Source organism: Protopterus annectens, chromosome 1.part2 (genome assembly GCF_019279795.1).
Source record: "Protopterus annectens isolate FY-2018-M chromosome 1.part2, PAN1.0, whole genome shotgun sequence".
In the NCBI taxonomy this organism is placed as follows: Eukaryota; Metazoa; Chordata; order Ceratodontiformes; family Protopteridae; genus Protopterus; species Protopterus annectens.
Genome location: NC_056727.1, coordinates 116,428,905 through 116,448,888, shown reverse-complemented (window position 1 = coordinate 116,448,888; position 19,984 = coordinate 116,428,905). Strand labels below are relative to the sequence as shown.

The window sequence follows — 19,984 nt, the reverse complement described above, 5'->3', positions numbered from 1 at the left end:
ACCATGCGGAGAGTCTTAGGTTTGGGATGTCTGGGTGAATCATGTTTGCTGGGTGAGACAGGAGGTGAATTGGATCCAGAATCCACAAAGAGTAAACTAGATGAGGCCAAAGAAGGGGGAAACCAAATCTGTCCAGGCCAATTATGGGCAGTGAGGATGACTTTGCTCTTCAATTGGGAAGCTTTCTGTAGAAATTTAGGGATTAAGGGGGTTGGGGGTAAGTACAGAGGACAGCAGGAGCCAATCTAGAGGGAGAGCATCTCTTGGTGATTCCCAGGTGGAGGGATCAGGGCAAAGAACCTGTTGCACTTGTTGTTGAGGGGAGATGCAAAAAGGTCGCAGCATAGATGTCAAAATATCTTTTCCGCCATTTTTGTTTTGAGAGACCACTCGTGAGTCAACAAAATGGATCTGCTCAATTTGTCTCCGATCATGTTGGATTTCACTGGAATGTGTGGTGCTTTCAGAAATCAACTGGATAAGATCGCCCATTGCCACACTCTCAGAGCTTCTTGACACAAGGGGTAAGATCTGGTCCCTCCTTGTTTGTTGATGCACCAAACCATGGACATATTGTCTGTCTGAATTGCATTTGTCTCGAAAGGGATAGAATCTTGGAAAGCATGCAATGCTAAGAGTATTGCTCTCATTTCCAGGACACTGATATGTATCTTGGCCTCTTTGAGGGACTATGTGCCTTGGACCATCTTTCCCAAGAAGTGCCTCCTCACACCCAATCTAGGAAGTGTCTACAGTCACTATGGCCTTGAGCTGTCAAAACAATGAAGGGATGGTCTTGTAGAACCTGATCTGAGCAGATCCACCACCAGAAATATTTTTTGCATGCCTGGGTAATTCTGATCTGGGTCGACATAGGCTGGTGTAGAATGGACCACTGAGTTGCTAACATCTACAGAAGAATTCTAATATGGTACCTTGCAAGGGGACCTAGAACTATCGCCGCAGACACTAATCCCAAGGTTTGTAAAATCAACTGGGCTGAAAGAGAAGAAATTTGAATTATCTTTTTGACTTGAAATCAGATAGTCTGCACCCTTGGAAAATGCAGGTAACTGTCACTGATATTGTGTTGAATAAGGCTCCTATGAACTCTAAAGTTTGAGAAGGTTCTAACTAAATTTGTTTAAGGTTGATTCCCAGAAGAGAGTAAGTCTAGCAAAGAATCTCAATCTCTTACCAGTAGATGTCCGGTCAGAGCAGTTACGAGTCAGATGTCCAAGTACAGAAACACCCGGAATCCCTGCAGTCTTAAGTGAGCTATTACTGACACACATTTGTTGAACAATCTGGCAGCTGTGGTGAGGCCAAAGGGCAGTGTTCTGCACTGTTAATGACTGAATCCCAGCCGGAAGTGTAGATACCGCCTCGATCATTTGTTGATTTTTATAGGATAGTATGCATCCTGAAGGTCTATTGAGCATATCCAGTCATCCTTGTGCAGCAATGGCAGAATGGACTGAACCATGACTATCCAGAACTTGGTGCACTGGAATGACTTGTTCAGAAAGCCAAGATCCAAAACCGCTCTCCAATCCCCTGTTTTATTTGGCACTAAAAAGAATCCTGAGAAAGTTCAAGATTCTATCTGGTCTGGGGGGGGGCCTCTTGAATGACTCCTTATTCTAGCAGCAATTCTACTTCTACAGCTGCTGTTTTCCTCTGACTGGGTGGAATATCAGGAATTTTGTTTAATGCTGGTGGGGTGGTAGGGAAAAGGGAATTATACAGCCTCAGCACCAACGTATCTTTTGCGATATCTAGCCAGGCTCACTGGTGCAGGGATAAACAACCCTCGACTGCCTCCAGAGGTGGACAATCGGGCCTCCTTTCAGGGCACTGATAAGGTCTGTCAGAAAAAGAATCTCTAGACCCCTGGTTTTGTGGGCCTCCACTGCTGCATAAGCAGCACCTTTCTTTTGAATTCTCACTCTGCCGATGGCAGAACTATCTCCCCGTGGATCTTGGAAAGGACCCTGGGACTTTCTGAACCACATTTTTCGACCCCCTTGTTGATTCCTAGAAAAGGTTCTTTGAGGGGTTGAAAAACATACACCCACTGCAGAGATGGGCTTACTATCTTGCTTGCACCTGGAAAGTGTGTCCTTTACCTTAGGGCCGACAAAGAGCTTTTGTCAAAAGGTGCATTGACAAGAGGACTTGAAGGCTCCGCAAAACCACACGGCATGCCTCCTAATAGAAATGTCTGAACCCGCACACCCTTGAGTTACCTTCAGCTGCATTTGAAATGAGTTTCATGGATGAATTAGTAATTGACTGCAGGATAGCCAACTGTCAGGCAACAGAGGTCTGAGCCTCAGAAGTACCAGTCCCAGCAAGGGATTTGGAGTGTTATTTAATCAAATCCCTCTGTAATCTAGTGAAATGTGTCAAATAATTCAGCAACTTGAGTGCAAACGTCACTGAAGTATATACGGGCTTCCCAAATCTGTCCAAAACCCTTGACTCCCTGTTAGGGGGATGAACAGAAGAACCAGTTACTCCCTTGCTCCAAAACTCTCTTTCTTTTGGTAGTGTCAAAATCCTGCCTGGTCTTTTGCGGATCGGCTAACAATGTTTTGGTTCCTTCCATGCCTGCCTAAAGATCAAATCAATAAGCTCGCTGGTGAGCGGAGTCAATCATGAGGTAGACGGGCCAGACCAAATGGCTTCCAGGAATACTGATTCCTCTCTGGAAGGGTTATCTATAGACCAATCACTCATTTGCTTGAGGATTTCTAGGATGTCTCCAAAGGAGATGTCATCAGGTGGTGATTTTAGGGATCCTTTCCCTATCAAAATAGGTATCTTCAGTGACAGACTATTGAGGACAGTCTAAGTGCCTCCTCTGCACTTTCTCTTCCTAGGGACTTCTTTGGTGGGATGTTCTGGAGAAGTATCAAAAGATAATGCAAATAACCTGCTGGGCAGCCTGGAGACTTTGGGTTGGCTGTCCCTACGGAGTAAAGTGATGAGGCTCAAGGCACAGAGACATATGGGATCCAGAGGGGAGATCTGAGAAGGGAGGAACCATCCATTGTGCAGAATCAGAAAACACTGTCTCCACTATCTTATAGCCAGAGTGCCCCAAGAAGGAGGCGGCTGACACAGCCAAGAAGCCATGCTTCCAGACCATGTGCTCCCTTGACCCGAGGGCAGTCTGCCTGAGGCAAAGGTTAGAGTCGAGCTGCCCAATGCCAAGGCTCCGAGGGGCAGAGGCAGCTTCAACAACTTCTGAGTCAACACTAACGCCTCAGACCCAACAGGGATGCTTTAGCTCTGAAAGGCATACGGCTCCTACACGCTCAGAGTTAGTGCACTCTAAGAATACATCAGAGCTGAAGATCTTTGGATGCGACACAGACAATCCCAGAAAACTTGGATCCAAGGGCTCCAAAACCACAGGTCAGATCAGAGAAGGAGCTGAGATAGGAGTGTAGTACTAGTAAGGGCTTCCTAAACAGAAAGGGCAAGAGCCAGAAGAACTCCCATCTGAATCTGTGATGAGAGAAACTTCATTATTCTATCCACGTCAGCTTCTGTTACGGTTCTGGAAGAACAAGAGGATGAGGGTACACAGGGGGACCTGGAATCTCTCCAAAAAAGGTAAGGGAAATGTAGAGGGCACTGGATCAAAGGAGGATGCATACCTCGCTCGTGGAAAAGGCTTCATATCTAACACCACTAGATCTGAGGAAGTAGATCGAACATCTGATGCCAGGTGATCAGAAGATCTGGGCTTCAGATCCAACTGCTTTGACTTCTTCCAAGCAGTCTCAAATATCGGATCAGAGGAAGGGGTAGAAGACTCAAAGGGATCCGGTGGCCTCTTTCTTTGCTCCGTTTTGTTGGATCTTGAGGGTTGAGCCCCAGACAGTGCCTCTAAAAAGGCTGAAGGAAGAAGACCCGTCAGTATTAGTTTGCTTTTACGATCAATAACCGTCCAAGGATTGAAAGATTTGCATACTTCACAATCCACTTTGAGGTGATCAGGGCGCAAAAAAACTTATCTATCTTGTGCATCAGAAAAGGGGAGTTTCTGTGCACATTTTTTACACTTTTTAAAGCTAGAAGGCTTTTCTGTCATTTTAGCACTTTAAAGATGAGAATTTTTTTAAACAGGAATAAAAAGAACTGTAGTAACACCAACAATGGTATGTGAAAGGGAAGGGGAAAGATAAAAAATACCAACAATGGTAAATAAGAAATACACTAAACAGTGTAGGTAGAGAGAATAGAAGATATAATAATAGATCGGAAGAAAAAATGGTTAATAAGGCAATGAAAGGCAATTAAAGATATCACTTATCTGAAAAAGTTCTAGTAACACTTGATAGCTCACAGCAACCACATGCATACAAGAAAAGTGTCAAACAAGATCTGAGGTATGTTAGGCAATAGAGCATCGTGGGTAAGGAAGGAGCTTGGGAGTTCTACGGGCCATGAGCTGTAAAAAAAAAAAAAAAAAAAAAAAAAAAAAAAAAGGCCAAATCAGACCCAAGGGTTGGATCTAAACCCAATTGTCTAAACTGTTGAGGAATGAATAAAAACTGACATAATCAGATTTATAATGTATAAAGACTTAAAATGCAGCTAAAGTTAATCAAAAAACTTTAATTAAATGATAATCTTTCATGTTACCACTATAATTTCAATAAGTTGACTATAACAGTCTGCAACTACAGGGAAGAGTGAGAGGTGCTTTGTGTACAGGAAATTAATATTTTTTAAATTTTCACAACTACTCTAGCACTGCAGAGGAGAAAGTTTCAGGTCTGACAAAATTAAAGCATGCAGTTCTTTCACTTCAGATGAAAAATGAGCAACATTTCTACATGGATGGAAAAAAAGAACATGATGGCAAGTCTGTAAGAGTTCTGATGTCTACCCAGTTCAGTAAGGTTATTTCATGCTGCATACTCAATACAATTAAGGTTAAACAAACAAAGCAATAGCAGGCAAGTGCCAGCTTACAATGGGATGCAGTCGCTATTAATTGCATAACGTCTCTAGAAACAAGTTCATAGGTTGGTACTAGGCTATCGGCCCTAGGGCCTATAGAAGCCTAGGCATAAACAATTCCCTGGCTATTTCTTCCCACACCATTTACTTCCCTGGACCCCAAGTTCTCGGCTAAGTGCAGTTCTGTAACTAAAGTTAACATTCTCATTCTGGCAAGACAGTTGTATTGGATTTATCTATCCGGTTTCATCATCATTATGTTTTAGTAAATTAAATGTGTGACTCTCACTGATAAACTACACATTGCTTTGAGTGCAGATGTGCATGCAGAAAATGCACTTGCAAAGAAAAACACAACTTTGCTCTCTTCTACATCTATACGCCAAAACGATCCCCAATCAAAAAAAATCTAGCAAGTTTACAAGAAGGAAATCAAACCACCTGTCACTGCTGACATGATGCCCCCATTAAAGGTTTAAAGACAACATAAGGTTATGCACAATTCTTACCTGTGTTGAATAACCTCAAGATCTTCCAGCTTCTCTGGAATGTGCATGTTGTTAAGCCACTGTTCTTTTTCATAAATCCACAGCTCACAAGCATCAGTCTCACTGGACATCTTGTAAAGTGCAAGAGCATCCTGTAGGGCCTGCTTTCGCAGCCGTGCAAGTTCTGCAACTTCTTTGTAGCGTTCCTCGATACCTGACAATCTATCCTGTACATCTTGGGACTGAGCAAATTCTACTGGCAGAGCTTTTGACTGCTCAATCAATGAGTCTATGGTTGACCTGTAATTGGCAATTTCCTCTGCAACATCCTTGTGTTTCTTCACCAAAGACTGAGTTGAATATTCATCATGCCCAACATCACTGCTAGAGACAATTCTTAGAATATCTAGCATCCAAGCATCAGTGTCATCAGCATCTGCCTGGAACTGATACAGGTTTAAGGCTTCCTCCAAGTGTTTTTTCCTGATGGCTGACAACTGCTCAAGGTTGGCCCACTGTTCTTGGATATCTGTCAGTCTCTCTCTGATTTTGTCAGTTCCAAAGTGCTCATCTGCAATCATGGCTTCACCTTCCTTAATGGTCTGGTGTAAATGTCCACTCCGCCCACTCATCTCATCCTCAAATGCCTTGTGCTTCGTTAAAAGCCGAACCACACTGGTTAGATCCTTACCATAGTCTTCTGATGATATAATTTGTTCTTTTTCCTTGATCCAGCCACCTTCTTCTGCCATCTCCCAAAAGAATTTCCACAGGCGTCTGGATTCGTCCAAACGGGCCCTACGTTCTGCAGCCAGCTGGCATAGTTCTTGGTAACAGAACTCCATGTGAGCCACACGATCACGGATAACTTGCGGGTCACATGGCTTATAACCTGCATAGGATGAAAGTTAAATGTTACTACATTTTCTTTCATCACTTTCAAACTGAATCTGACAATATCAGTTTAAAAAATGAAATAATGACTGTAGCACACAAAGTTCCTAACTGATAAAAAAAAACAAAAAAAAACCCACTAAATACTTCTGTAATATAACAGAAACAATAAAATGCATTACCTGAAACCACAAGTTTTTACTTTTAACAGTTTTGATTCAGATGCCATCACCCTACAGCCAATGTACTTTAAACATAACCAAAGCAGCATTACTGGACTCTGAGGTGACAAAAATATATCCAGCATGTCAGCATAACATGTTAGATGATTTTTTTTTTAAGACTTTTGAGTTATATTTCCCAACACCCTGTTTACAGCGCGCATTTCACTATAAACAGCTATGGTGTTACAATATGTTCTCTAAACAGACATGGATAGAGATTTTTTTTTATGTTTTATGTCCTCTTTTCTGCCATTTTCCCCCTATATGACCACAACCCCGGAATGGTATCACAGAAGTAATCTGTCCATGTATTTTACATATAGTAGCAAATCATCCTGGAAAAGAGTAAAATCCATTTTTGGAGGGGAGACACCAACATCCTGGAAAAACTCTGTGGTGGCTCTAATACCTAAAGATGGTACTATCTGATCCCAATTCATACAGGCCCATCACAACTCTAAACCATGATTATAAGTGTTTATGTCTATAATGGCTAACAGAATGGCAAAGATGATGCAAAAATTAACATATATGGACCAATGTGGTATTCTGGAGAGGAAGCAAACATTTGGCAACATTAACAGAACAATGATGATCCAGAGCAAAGCAGAATGTAAGCTGGAATTTTATGAGTAGGGCAATGGAAGCATCTGCATTTCCTGATACAATAATAAAGTTAACTAGAAGGATATATGAGGGATTGGAGGTAAACAACAAAGTGGGAGGGTTCCTCTCTGATAGGTTGTGTCTAAACGGTGGAACCAAGCAGGGGTGTCTCTTTCCATAGGTTCATAGGTTCATACTAGGCTATCTGCCCTAGGGCATTTATAAGCCTAGCCAGAGTGTGTTTGGCTTTCGCCACCCATTTTAAATTAATTTTGCTATGCCCTTTTTCGAGGTTAGTATACTGTGCCTCTGTCTAACAGTGACACAGAAGTGATACCCGGGGTAAACCTACGATCTCCCATCCACTCATCAAGATTCCTCTTGTAGAGAGTCAATGAGGGACTCTGCCTAACCTGGACTGGGATTTTATTCCAGAGTGAAGGGAGCCTCTGGGTTATGAATTTGTCCCTCCAGCATGTCCTATTTATTTCAGTGCTGAGGTTCAAGTCTCTCGAGCACATAGCTCGATGGGATTTGGATTTTCTGAGGTGCAGCATGTCCATTAATTCCGGGTTGGACATGGCTTTATACATCAGGCACAGATTGCCTCTGAGCAGGCGGTATGCCACTGAGTAGAGCTGGAGTTTCTTTAACCGGGCAGCATATGGCATCTGTTTGAGCCCTTTGATCCTCTTGGTGAGGTACTTTTGGGGTCTTTCCAGTTGCTGCAGGTGTCTGGTAAGGTACATCCCAAAAGGGGCATTGTACTCAATTATGGGCCTGATGAGGGATGAGTAAAGAGGCACGATGACCTCCCTGATCTAGATGTGAATCCCTTCATGATTAGGTGGGCTATATAAAATGTTTTCTAACCACTTTGGCCATGTGGTTGTCAAATGAGAGATTGCTATCAACTTGGGTCCCCAGATCCCTAATTACTTCTTCTGTACTTAATGGATTACCACCTATGTGGTAATTTGTGGGCACTTTGTTTTTGCCAAAGGGATGACTATACACTTTTGGCGTTTAGCTTGAGGCCATGGCTCTGGCACCAGTTGTCTGTTTCTATGAGGCCCTTTTGGAGGATGCTTGTGTCGGCTGGAGAGTTGATTATGGCACCCAGTTTGCAGTCATCTGCGAACTTGGTCAGCCACAGTCCTTCCGTGTTGGCCTGTACCTCTGAGAAATATATACCGAACAAGAGAGGTCCGAGGACTGAGCCTTGTGGGATGCCACTTGTAACTGGTTTGGAGTCTGACATGGCTCCAGCAATTCTAACCATGTGGGTTCTGTCCTTGAGTCAGTTTGCAACCCATCTAGTGACATAGGGGTTTATATTTAAGCTGTTGAGCTTATCTATAATGCCAGAGTGGGGTATTGTATCAAAGGCTTTTGCGAGGTCCAGGTAGGCTGTGTTGACCACCTTCCCCTCGTCAATGGCCTTAGTGACTGTTTCAAAGAAATCGACCAGGTTTAAGAGGCAGGATCTGACCTTAACAAAGCTGAACTGGGTAGGATCCAGTGTCTGTAGGTCCCCAATATCTTTATTTATGAGGTCCATGATGATCCTTTCCATAGCTTTGCAAACCAAGCTAGTCAGGCTTATGGGGCGATAGTTTCCAGGATCTGTTATTTGCTTTATATTTAGAACTACTGGCAAAGACAATAAGGGACTCAGAAATTCAAGGACTTAAATGGTACAGTATTCAAGAAAAGTTGGCATTATTTGCACATGATGTGTTGTGGAATATTGAGACAGTTCTGAATTTTTTGGGATATAAAATTAATGAAGATAAAACAAAGGCTATAAACTATTTGCCCAGACACAAACTGGTCCAACAATACCCATATTTATGGGGACATTGTAAAACAGAGTATTTAGGAGTACAGATTAAAAAGAATTTGGTTATGGCAGCTAGGATATGTGGGATGAGACTCAACAAAAGATGAGAGAGAAACTGGAAGCTCTTGCCTATGGATATGGATAAGATACAAGCAGTAAAATGTTTTAGTCCCTTTAGTTTTTTACACAGGCCAGGCATACTTTCACCAACTAGAGGAGACGTAAGTAATTAATAAAGATTTGAAGGGTTTTGTTTTGGAGGGGAAGGGGGCAAGAGTCAAGTGGGATAAGTTGATTCTCCCAACAGAACAAGGAGGTTTAGGATTACCTAATTTGAAGGGATGTTTCAGAAGTATAAATTTAAGGCTCTTATACATAACACAACAAGAAAGCTGCAACTCAAAGTGAAAATGGATGATGATGAAGTAGGAGAGTATTTGAAGAAATAAGGAAAGATTGGGATTTTGGAAGTAGATCCTTAAAAACAACAGTCATACAGATTACGTTAAAAAATTAGCAGAAAGTAACTAAACCACCACGGGAATGGAGAAAGGAGATTCTGCCAATACAGATGACTGCAATTAGGGATACAGAAAATAGACAAGAGAGGGCTGGAATTTACTGGAGGAAGCTGGTAAAGGAACCAAGGTATTGGGAACAAATAATTAGTGAAGGAAAGGTGATAGAATGGGAAGATGTCAAGACATTTGGATTGTAGGCTAGTGATTGCATTTCCTATCACGGACTGAAATCAGAATACAGACAAAGAGAGAGGGACAGTGGAAATCTAAATGAAAGACCTGCACTGGTTGAGTTTTTAACTGAATCTAGAACAGAAGCTGCAGTTAAAAAAGAGAAAATTAGCAGGGCATATAAAATACTGCATGACAACTACAGGGATCAATCAGAAGAGGTAAAAAAAGATTGGAAAGAGAGATTAACTATGCAATTCACAATGAAACAATAAGAGGATCTATTTATAGTTCCCAAACATGCGACAAAGTCTAAAAGATTTAGGGTTTTTGCCTGGAGGTGTTTGGATAGATACTTTTATACCCCAAGCAGACTCCAAAAGATTTTTTCCTCTGAAAGAGTGGCAAATGTTGGAGGTGTGATGGGGAAGAAAGAGGTAATTGGGAACATACCTTTTTAAAAATTCCCTACAGAATACTCTGTCAGGAATACTGGATGAGCAAATGAGTGTAGCTAAGGAATTTTTTTTTTTTGAGCTGGGATACAAGATCTGAATTGCCTAGACACAGCAACGCCTTGTTAAGTTTAATTCTGGTGTCTGCTAAAAAATGGAAATCAAACTCTAAACCAGCTGCACTTGAAGTAGTGAAAATTTTAACAGAGATAAAAGAACAGGAAGTGGGATCTTTATAAAAAGGTAGATGTAAATTACTTAGAAAAAATGGAAGCTGTGAGAACAATACATGCAGAAAAATGTTTTGGAGGAAGAATGAGGTTTAAGAAAAGGCAGGAAATAAATAATATATGCGATATTGCTTTGATTATAGATCACATATTATTGCATTTTTTCCTATAATGTTCGTAAATGTGAACTTAATATAATTTGATTAATTTCATATAAATGTACGTTTGCCTATGCTACAAGTGATAATTCAATAAAGATGTTAAAAAAAAGAATAACATCCATTTTTCAGCCATGCCATTTTAAAAATATGTTTCTGCGGCAACACTTTGCACGTTCAGTTGTAAACCAAATCTACCTGCAATACAAAGTTCCCACCATTTTATTTTTGTACTAGGAGTGTGTGTACTGCAAATATCACAACAATACTCTGGGCTGTACACTAATTTAGATGGTGAAGTACTTGGTTAAAGCAAATAGATGTTTATTTAAACTTCTCTGCTGTGGACTGCACATTCACAGATAGATTGGCCTTATCAACAAAACAAATACAGTGTAATATGCTTTCATCTTTACAAATACTATAGTTTAATAGTCTGCATGGTAAATGATTATTTTCTTCTCCAGGAGATGCTTAATTTTACTGCAAAAACTGATTAAACCCTTCAAGGAAACATTTTATATGAATAAAAAATTCAAGCTGTCCTATGAAAACACTTTCATGGCATGTTAAAATGCCAGTGTCTGCGTGTTTTCCATTCTGACACAGTCACCTACATAAAGATTACAAGTAAAATGCTACTGAGTCAAGTTAGCTATACAAGTATACAAGTCTTTCCCAATACAAGAAAAATTCATGAAGTCAATTTTTGTATCAAACTGCATCCTTACTAAGGGGAAGGAAACAAATGTGAGAGATGCACTTATCTAGCCAAACTGGAGGTAAAGCTCTTTCCAACCAAGACTGAGCTTGACAGTCATGAGGAGAAGGTAAACATTTGCACCACAACACACTCATCACATAGTCTCACCTATACCACCAAAATCCACACATAGTAACACAAAAACATTTGCGGAGGCTCTCAATAATAATCTGTCTAAGCAACAGAGACCTCCAAAGCAGAAACGCAAGCAACCGCCATCCCCCAACACAACCCAAATGACACACAGCCCACAGACTCAGTGTGCCACTCAACCACAGTCAATAAGGCAAAACAACGTACCCAACACACTAGTCATAGGTGACTCTATAGTCAGGCACACTGATGTCCCACTCACCAGGCTAAACGAGGAGAAAGTTACTGTCAGCTGCCTGTCGGGTGCCAGGATCCACCACATAACCCATGCACTCAGGTCACTCCACAACAAGTACAAATATGACTCTGTCATTGTCCATGTTGGTGTGAATGACCCGAGACGTACCTCCCTGGACTACATGAAAAGAGACATGGAAGAGCTCTCCGATCTTGTAGCGCAGGCAGGTGTGACCCTAGCCCTGAGTAGCATTCTGCCATCACCCAGAATGATACCGCAGTACAAGAACAAAAATAATTGACTTCAACAATTGGCTAAGCTTCTGGTGTCATTTTAACACACACACACACACACACACACACAAAATTTTAAATAAACTAATAATCAGTAAAGCCTTTAGCTTTTTTGTTTGCAAGCGGGGGAGTACCTAGACTAAAGCACAAGGCAAATGCGGCAGAACTCAATGACAGTTTCCTTACCCAGGAAACTGAGCCAGGTCCTATGTGGGCATTTAACTGGTTATCTGGCAAATGACACAGACAATTATAAACTTTTCCATTTTCTGGCAGTGAACATAGAACTTTCTCATAAAACATGTTAGGATGCAAAGTTGCAAGAGACAAGCAAGAACTGAGGAAAGTGAGGCCACGAGCACCCTACTAGTCACAGTGATGCCACAGTATGTACCAATAGGACGGCACACACACTTTTGGTGCAGACGTTTGAAATGCTCGCAGAAATTACATAGGATTTTACTAAGAAGCATACAAGTTATACATACATATCCAAACACTAGACCTGTGACTACAGCTCTAGCTGCAAGAACTAGTAAACACTGCAGTTGTCAAAACCACTCATCATTTAGAATTTTGACAGGCTTTTGAGTCCTTATCCCAGTTTCACAATGCCTCCTACTTATCTGGATACAGATGGCACAAAAAAAATCAAAGCAAGTTCAAAGGAGAAGAGAGCAGGTTGCTTCCAGAAGATGGACCTATACTCACAGACTCAGTGATATGGCGAGTATACACAACTTTTGAACCTAATAGGATAGCTTTCCAGGTGTAGAAAAGTACAGCTGTGTAATTACACTTACCAGAACTGCAGACAGGGTACAATCACTGCTACAGTGTAATTCTCACTGATAAGGATTAGCTGCAGGTGCACATCTGCCATCACGACTGACTACTAGAGCTTTCAGATGTCCCCGGTGTGGTACTGGTCTTCTCTCTAGCCAGAAAAGCTAGCTGACACAAGACTCAAAGGAACCAGCAGCCCATGCCATCTTCAGTTTGTTTTTTTGACTTGATGGTCAAAAGCAACTCATCTGTTTTATAAGTCACCTCCTATTCTCCAGTCAAAACATAAACGGTTGTTCCTCCATCTCCAAACTTATAAAGTTCTTTTCACTCCTGCTTTGTAGGTTGACAGTATGCAATACTGAATGATGCAAATTTCTTAAATAATAGCATTAGCACTGGAAACATGCATTTATGAACCATGAAACTGGTATGTTCTTCATACAGTGCAAGAGGAAAGTTTTTCACATTCTGAATGTCTGCCATGCATTGTTGCGTCCTGTATCCTACACTAGCCCCAAAACATGTTGAGCGGTATGATCACTGTCTTAATATTTGACAGTTTTCTCTTAGCTACCCATCTCTTGCTTTAAGGCAGCATCCGCATTTTATTTCTTAATCAGCAACTTATACATTTGTATTACATCTGTTAATCTTAAACTCGCTGTTCTTCATTCTTTTTGATGGAGTCAGGAGCTTTTATGTGCACACACAGATTGACATGTTGCTTCACTGTATCACTAGCTTACTTTTTCTTGAATCCTATGATGCCCTCCCCCAAACTCTCACCTTGCAGACACAGAAAATATGGACAAAGGCCCTTGAAAAGTAGGTACATCTGGCCAACAGAACACAACTAGCACAACACCTGTACTCAAAACAGCATAACTCATCAACAGCTCACATTTCCAGGGGTATATTGGGATACTTTATCATTCAGAACAAGTTTAAAAATATTTTGCAACATTTTGTCATTCTTATTTAAGTACATTTTATCATGAGATGATATACTGGTGCAGAAAAAATGCCTTTAGCCAAGCAGAGGAGAAGATCATTAAGGGTTATGAGCTGTTAACAAATATCTTCCAAAACTCCAGGGTTTGATTCCCATCAGCCTACTTTTGCCCACTGTGATTCTGAGCAAGTCACTTAAGCACACAGTGCTCCCAAACTGAGGGTGAAAATGACCCCTCAATTAATGACAAATAAGCACATCACAACGAACAGATACAAATAAGCACAGCACAACAAAAATAAACAAGAGCATAAATTAATGAGGGAAACTTCATCTGAAGAACACATTTAAACTCCTAACTGTAAGAAAAGAATTAAAAATCACAAACACTCTTACTTTGCATACATACATACATACATACACACACACAAAGACAACCATTACAAAAGCAAATCGACAGGTGGAAAAATATGTAGACAAAATGACCAGTAACTGCATACATTTACAGCAAAATAACTTGGGACACACAATACTTGAAGGAAATGGTCAGGCTGTGTGTATACAGTCCAAATAAAAACATTTCCATTGATCTTTTCCTCAAGCAACAGATTACAAAAATGTTATCACCAGTTAGCCTTACCAAATTTATGTTCCTAGAATTCATTTGACATTACCAGAACAAAAAATACATGCTTCAGGAGTCCCACCATTTAACCAATGATTATGAAGACGATTTCCTAATTGCTCATTAGACTCAGTTCACCACTGTACAATGCAAATTCATACATGAAAGAAAGTTACATTTTTAGTACTATAGCCCCAATAATAATAATAATAATAACAATGTTATTTCCCTGGGCTGCAGCCTAATAAACTTCCCATGTGGCCCCGGGTTAATCAGCAAAGAATGCCACAAGACCTTTGAAGGTCCTTTTAAGAACAAGTTTTAAGAGTTTCAACTTAAATCCTTTACTGCCTGCTTTTGCAGAGAATTTATAATTACAACAAGTACAATGTTCCTTCCTACCACCCTAAAAACATACTGTGCAGATGTGACTTTAGTGACATGCCAGCAGTGGGCTAATGAAGCATCTGGCCAAACTGTAAAAAAAAAAAAATTAATTAAAAGAGCTCACTCGCTATTTCATGGTACCCTGTTATTTAAATTAAAAAATATATATTTTCCGGGAGAGGAAAAAATAGAATTGATAATCCCTGTTTACTGTAGCTGGCAGAAAGTGCCAATGGGAAGTCTAACTGTATTAGGCTTTTCTTATCAACGTATCTTTCTGCATGAAACTCAGGGGTATACATGTTTTAGTATTATACATTCTATGTATGAAATTAATACTGTGTCTATACCACTGTATATTCAAATATGTATAATTATGTAATCCTGTAACTTACCACGATGAATGAAAGATGAATGTAAAGGAGTGAAAATTCCTCAAGACTTTAAATGTCAGCTTCAAGTAGTAACACAAATAAGAAGAAAATATGCAATACTTTCACTTCATCCATTTTTTAATACTTACTACCTCCCAAATGTTTATAATGTGTTTGTGCGTGTCTTATGGAGTTCCTGATCAACCCTTAATATCGCTGTGCGTGGGTTACCTACACCATTTTCCACTGCTTCTATTAAAAAAAGTCTGAAAGGGATACCCTACACACACACACACACACACACACACACACACACACACACACACACACACACACACACCAGAGTGCGTGTAAACACACACAATGCATATTTCTCCTTTGTTACCTGATGCTGAAAGTTTGGAGCAAAAGCACAGAAATAAGTGTTACAAGCCTACATTTAATTTGGTGAACAAAAGCTAGTGTACTATGCACATTTTTCCACAACTGAAGTTTATTTGCCAACAATTTTATATTTTGCTAGGCCAGATTTCAAAAGACGTTCTCGGAATAAAGCCCATCTATAAAACAGCCTTACACTAGAGGAAGTCACTTACACCGAAGCAACTCTTTAATAATCCAAACTACTAAAGTACTGCTTGAAGAAGAAAGTTATACATTAACTGGTACATAAAAAATGTTGCATTCTGCAATCATCAGAAGTGCTCTAACTGAATGCATGGGCAAGATAAACAACACTGTGTGCAGCAATTCAAGTCCTTCCCACAACTGTTTTGAAAGTGTCAACTCACCAACTATCAAAAATTAGGCAGCAATGAAATTGTATGTCATTTTGAAGCAACATAAAGTCGAATAACTGACCTAACAAATGCTCTATTCTGTCATACAATATCTTTTAACACTAGGCTGTGTTCAGTGTTTCAACATAAATAATACGGACTGGTTACATACCATCATCATCTGAAGCAAATTTCTGAGCAGAAGCATTCACAGCACGGACTCTCTCTGCCTGAATAGCAATATCAGCTTCCACTAATGCGTGTTTCTGAACCAGATCTTCCACACCAAGCAAGTGTTTGCCATAGTCTTGTGATAACAGAAGCATCTGCACAACAACAAATAGAAAACTCCATTACAGATCCCCATCTAACCATCAGATGGCAATGACAAAGTTGTCTATTAATTAAAGAGGTGTGCAACTACAAGTAAAATCATATAGAATGTAGTCTATGAGTAATACAATTAACTAATCTACATTCCGATAAATAATGACTCTTACATCTTTCCTGAAAACAGAATGCAGTTAAGGTCATCCCATGACTGAATATGAATTCTTCCTATGGAGATCAGCATTCTGAAGTACAAATATTTCGCCATATTTTACGTTGACTTTGTGAAACAGAAGGATAAAGCTATAACTACTACCTGGATGACTGAAGTTCAAACAGTAACTCAGGCACTTGAGAAGTCAACACAAGGATGGAGCTGAAAGAACACTGCCAGCTTGCCCATCCAGGGACAGAGGCATAGAATCGCAGCCTGTTGGATGTTTGGGCACTCAGCCAGGGTAAAGTCTGCAAATGACAGCATCAGAATGGAAACTTTTACAGTACATGTGCTGCAACAGGCATTATGGCAAGGGCAGAATGTGGACATTGATGAGGTCTGCATTGTGGAAGCTAGAATCACTCAGGCTGCTAGGGGGTTGGGTGAAGTAATACCATGTGAGGAGGGGTTAACAAGACAGTTCTCCTACCTGGAGACAACTAGGGTTCATCCTTATACACAATTTTTTGTGTGCATTTGTGTGTGCGGGTTAAATAGATACCTTCAAGGCACAAAGATGTGGGTGCTCTTCTGATCTGCTGGAAGCAAAAAGGTGACCACTGCTGTGGTGAATAGGTAGACAAACCCTGTGGAAGGGGATCGAGCTAATGGCTGGTACAGCAAAGAGGCAAAATGTCCATAGAAGATTTCTACTGTCTCTCTAGAGCTTTCCTAATAAGATTAAACACATTTTGTGAAACTACAGTAAAAGTTAATAAAAATACAGAAAGCTGCAACATCAGCAAATTTATTTCACTCAATAGGTTATATTACATGGGACCATACCTCTCAGCACAAGAAATCTGGACAAAACTACAGATAATGGAGGGATAATGGCACAAAAGTAGGGACAAATCTTAAATACTGCTCTTACAGACTTAGGTTGCTTGAATAAAAGGTTTTGTGTTTGCATGCATTTTCTGAAGGATATGAAGTCTGAAACTCAAACATCTGTCATTATTTAGTGACTTCAGTCCTCAATGACTTGCCAGAAAATCACACATTTTATGAAAAGCAGACCAGACATATGAGGCAAAAATCTGGACAGTTGAGAGCTATGCATGGAACATCTCACAAAATGTAAACATCTTTGACAGCAGAATTCAGAGCAGATGTTTCAGCAGACCCATACATTCTTCAATGGATCACATGGTTGTCAAGTATATAACTGTCAGGCTAAAGCAAGGTGATGTCCCCCCACATTATCCTCCTCCCAACAAATGTTTTAAAAATGCTCTTGGCAAGGCAATGTAGAAAATGTACAAGAACTTGAATTCAAAGACATCCATCTGGAGCATTTCTTCCTGGGCCTTCGCTGAAAATAGGCGCTGTCCTAGTCGGACTTTCCTGGTTAACAAATGTTAAATAAATAAATAAATAAACAAACGTAAATCCCATAGTAGAAAGGAAGAGAATATCAAGTTTACTGACAAACCCCTCCACCCAAAGATATGCTGTCAAAATGAAGTTATTGCACAGCTATTCTAACATCTTCTCACTTACTCTCATCAACAGGTGAAAATTATATTCCAAATAAATGTATGCCCAGTGGATAGACTTTCATAATCCCATGACAAAAGGCCCAAATGTGGTTGGGAGGGTGGCCTAATGGTTAAGGTGTTTGCCTTACAAACACAAGGTACAGGGTTTGAATCTCACAGAGGATAACTGGCTAGGCTTAAAATGGCCCACAAGGGCAGTTAGCCTAGTACTAACCTATGAACCTATAATGCCAAGACAACAGTCCGGGCATGTTCCCTTAGACTACAAATGAATTAAGCTGCACAGTTGAAAAAGAAGAAAAAATCTCTATAGTTGCTTTCTTTAACCCTTCAACTGGTACAAAAATAAAAGTTATGCACTCACCATAATAAAACTGAGATGTGTTGTCTGCTTCCATCCCTCCGACTGGGTTCCACCCTGTTTGCTGATGTAACAAACCACAACCATTTTGTCTGACTGGATAGATATCGCACCCAAGGGGAGAGAGTCCTGAAAAGACTGCAATGCTAGAAGGACCACTGTCATCTCCAAGAAGTTGATGTGAAGACTGGCCTCTGTCGGAGACCATGTATCTTGGACTGTCTTTTCCAAGAAATGGTTCCACCCCCCCCCCCACCCCAGGTGAGAAGCATCTGTGGTCACTATGGCTCAGGTTAAAAGGACAAAAAAAAATGGTATCCATTGAGATACAGCCGGTGACTCTAACCACCACTGGATGTGTGATCTGCAAATCTTCATTCATGATATTTGAAAGGACATCGGAAGCTGTCCAATAGACTAATGGACTGCTAAGGTCGACTGTAGAAACCGGTTATGATACCTCGCCAGAGGGACTAGGGTATCTGCAAACTCCCATGGAGCCCAAGAGACTTAGAATCAGTTTTGCTTCTGGCTTCTGACAAGATTGTACAGTCATAGCTTGCCTCACTTGAAATCCTGGTCTAAGGAAGCTTTGCAATCTGAAGTTTTGTGTCTAGGACAGCCCAAATGAATTCTATGGACTGGATGGGCAGTAGATTGGACTTTGTTATGTATACAGTGGTTGCCAGATTCGAGCAAAGATGGAGAAAGGAATCCCTGGCCTGAACAAGTAGATCCTTGGATGAGGCAGTGATGAGCCAATCATCTGGAATCCCTGCATTCTGACAAGAGCTGCAAGCACTGCCATGCTCTTGATAATCACCCGAAGGGCTGTGGTCAGATTAAAGGTCAGGGTCTTGAATTAGAAATTACTGGGTCCCAAGCCTGTTGCAAAGGAACTTCTGGAATCGTCTTGTCCATCTTTATGGGGTAGTACATGTCCTGGAGGTTGATCACGCACATATGAGTTGTCTTCCCTTAGTAATGGTAGAATAGACTGAAACATGAGCATCCAGAATTTTGTTCGTCTTTCAAATTTGTTTACACGGTTGAGATCCACAATTGGCCTTGGAGCTCTGTTTTAATTTGACACTAAAAAGAACCTTGAGTAAATTCTGGATCCTCTCAAGTCTGGTGGGACGTTTTGGATGACTCAATTGTTTGGAAGCTCCCTTAATTTTGAAGCAGCTGTTTCCCTTTGAAAAGGTGGCACATTCGGAAATCTTATTGTGGGCATGGAAGGAGAAAGAAATGGAATGAAATGGCCTCTGCACCCAAATAACTTGAATGATGGACATCCAGTTTGTCGGGTGCTAGGAAAAGTGTCCTTGAATGCCTCCAGAGTGCAGCAGTCGGGCAAACATTCAACAGTGTTGGAAGGACCACTTGGAGAAGAGACCCCGAAACTCGTGGTTCTGCAGTGTACCTCTGCCTCGAGGGGGTGGGGGCGATATCAACCATTAAAGTTTACCCCTCTACTGTGGGGGCTCTATTTTTGTAAGTGTTGTGAGAAAACTCTTGCAACTTGCAGAACCAAAGTTTCTGCCTATCATTTAAATTCCTGGAGAAGGTCTGCTGAGGGGTAGAAAACTTGATTCCTATAGCAGACATGGTCTTACCTCCTTGTTCACTTCAGGAAAGTGTTTCCATGACTTTAGGACTAAACAGTGTTGATCTATCATAAGGTGTGTTGACAAACGGTGTCTTGAAA

At 40.7% G+C, this 19,984-nt stretch overlaps 1 protein-coding gene across 1 annotated transcript in view; it reads right to left on the bottom strand.

The window, feature by feature from the left end:
• Positions 1-19,984, bottom strand: part of SPTBN1 (spectrin beta, non-erythrocytic 1) — a 2,377,138-nt gene that overhangs the window by 1,121,109 nt on the left and 1,236,045 nt on the right. Inside the window, exons 13-14 of the mRNA XM_044055150.1 lie at positions 16,036-16,189; positions 5,490-6,360 (exon numbers count right to left, since the gene is read on the bottom strand). Coding sequence (XP_043911085.1) covers positions 5,490-6,360; positions 16,036-16,189 — 1,025 coding nt within the window. The remainder of the gene's footprint in view (positions 1-5,489; positions 6,361-16,035; positions 16,190-19,984) is intronic.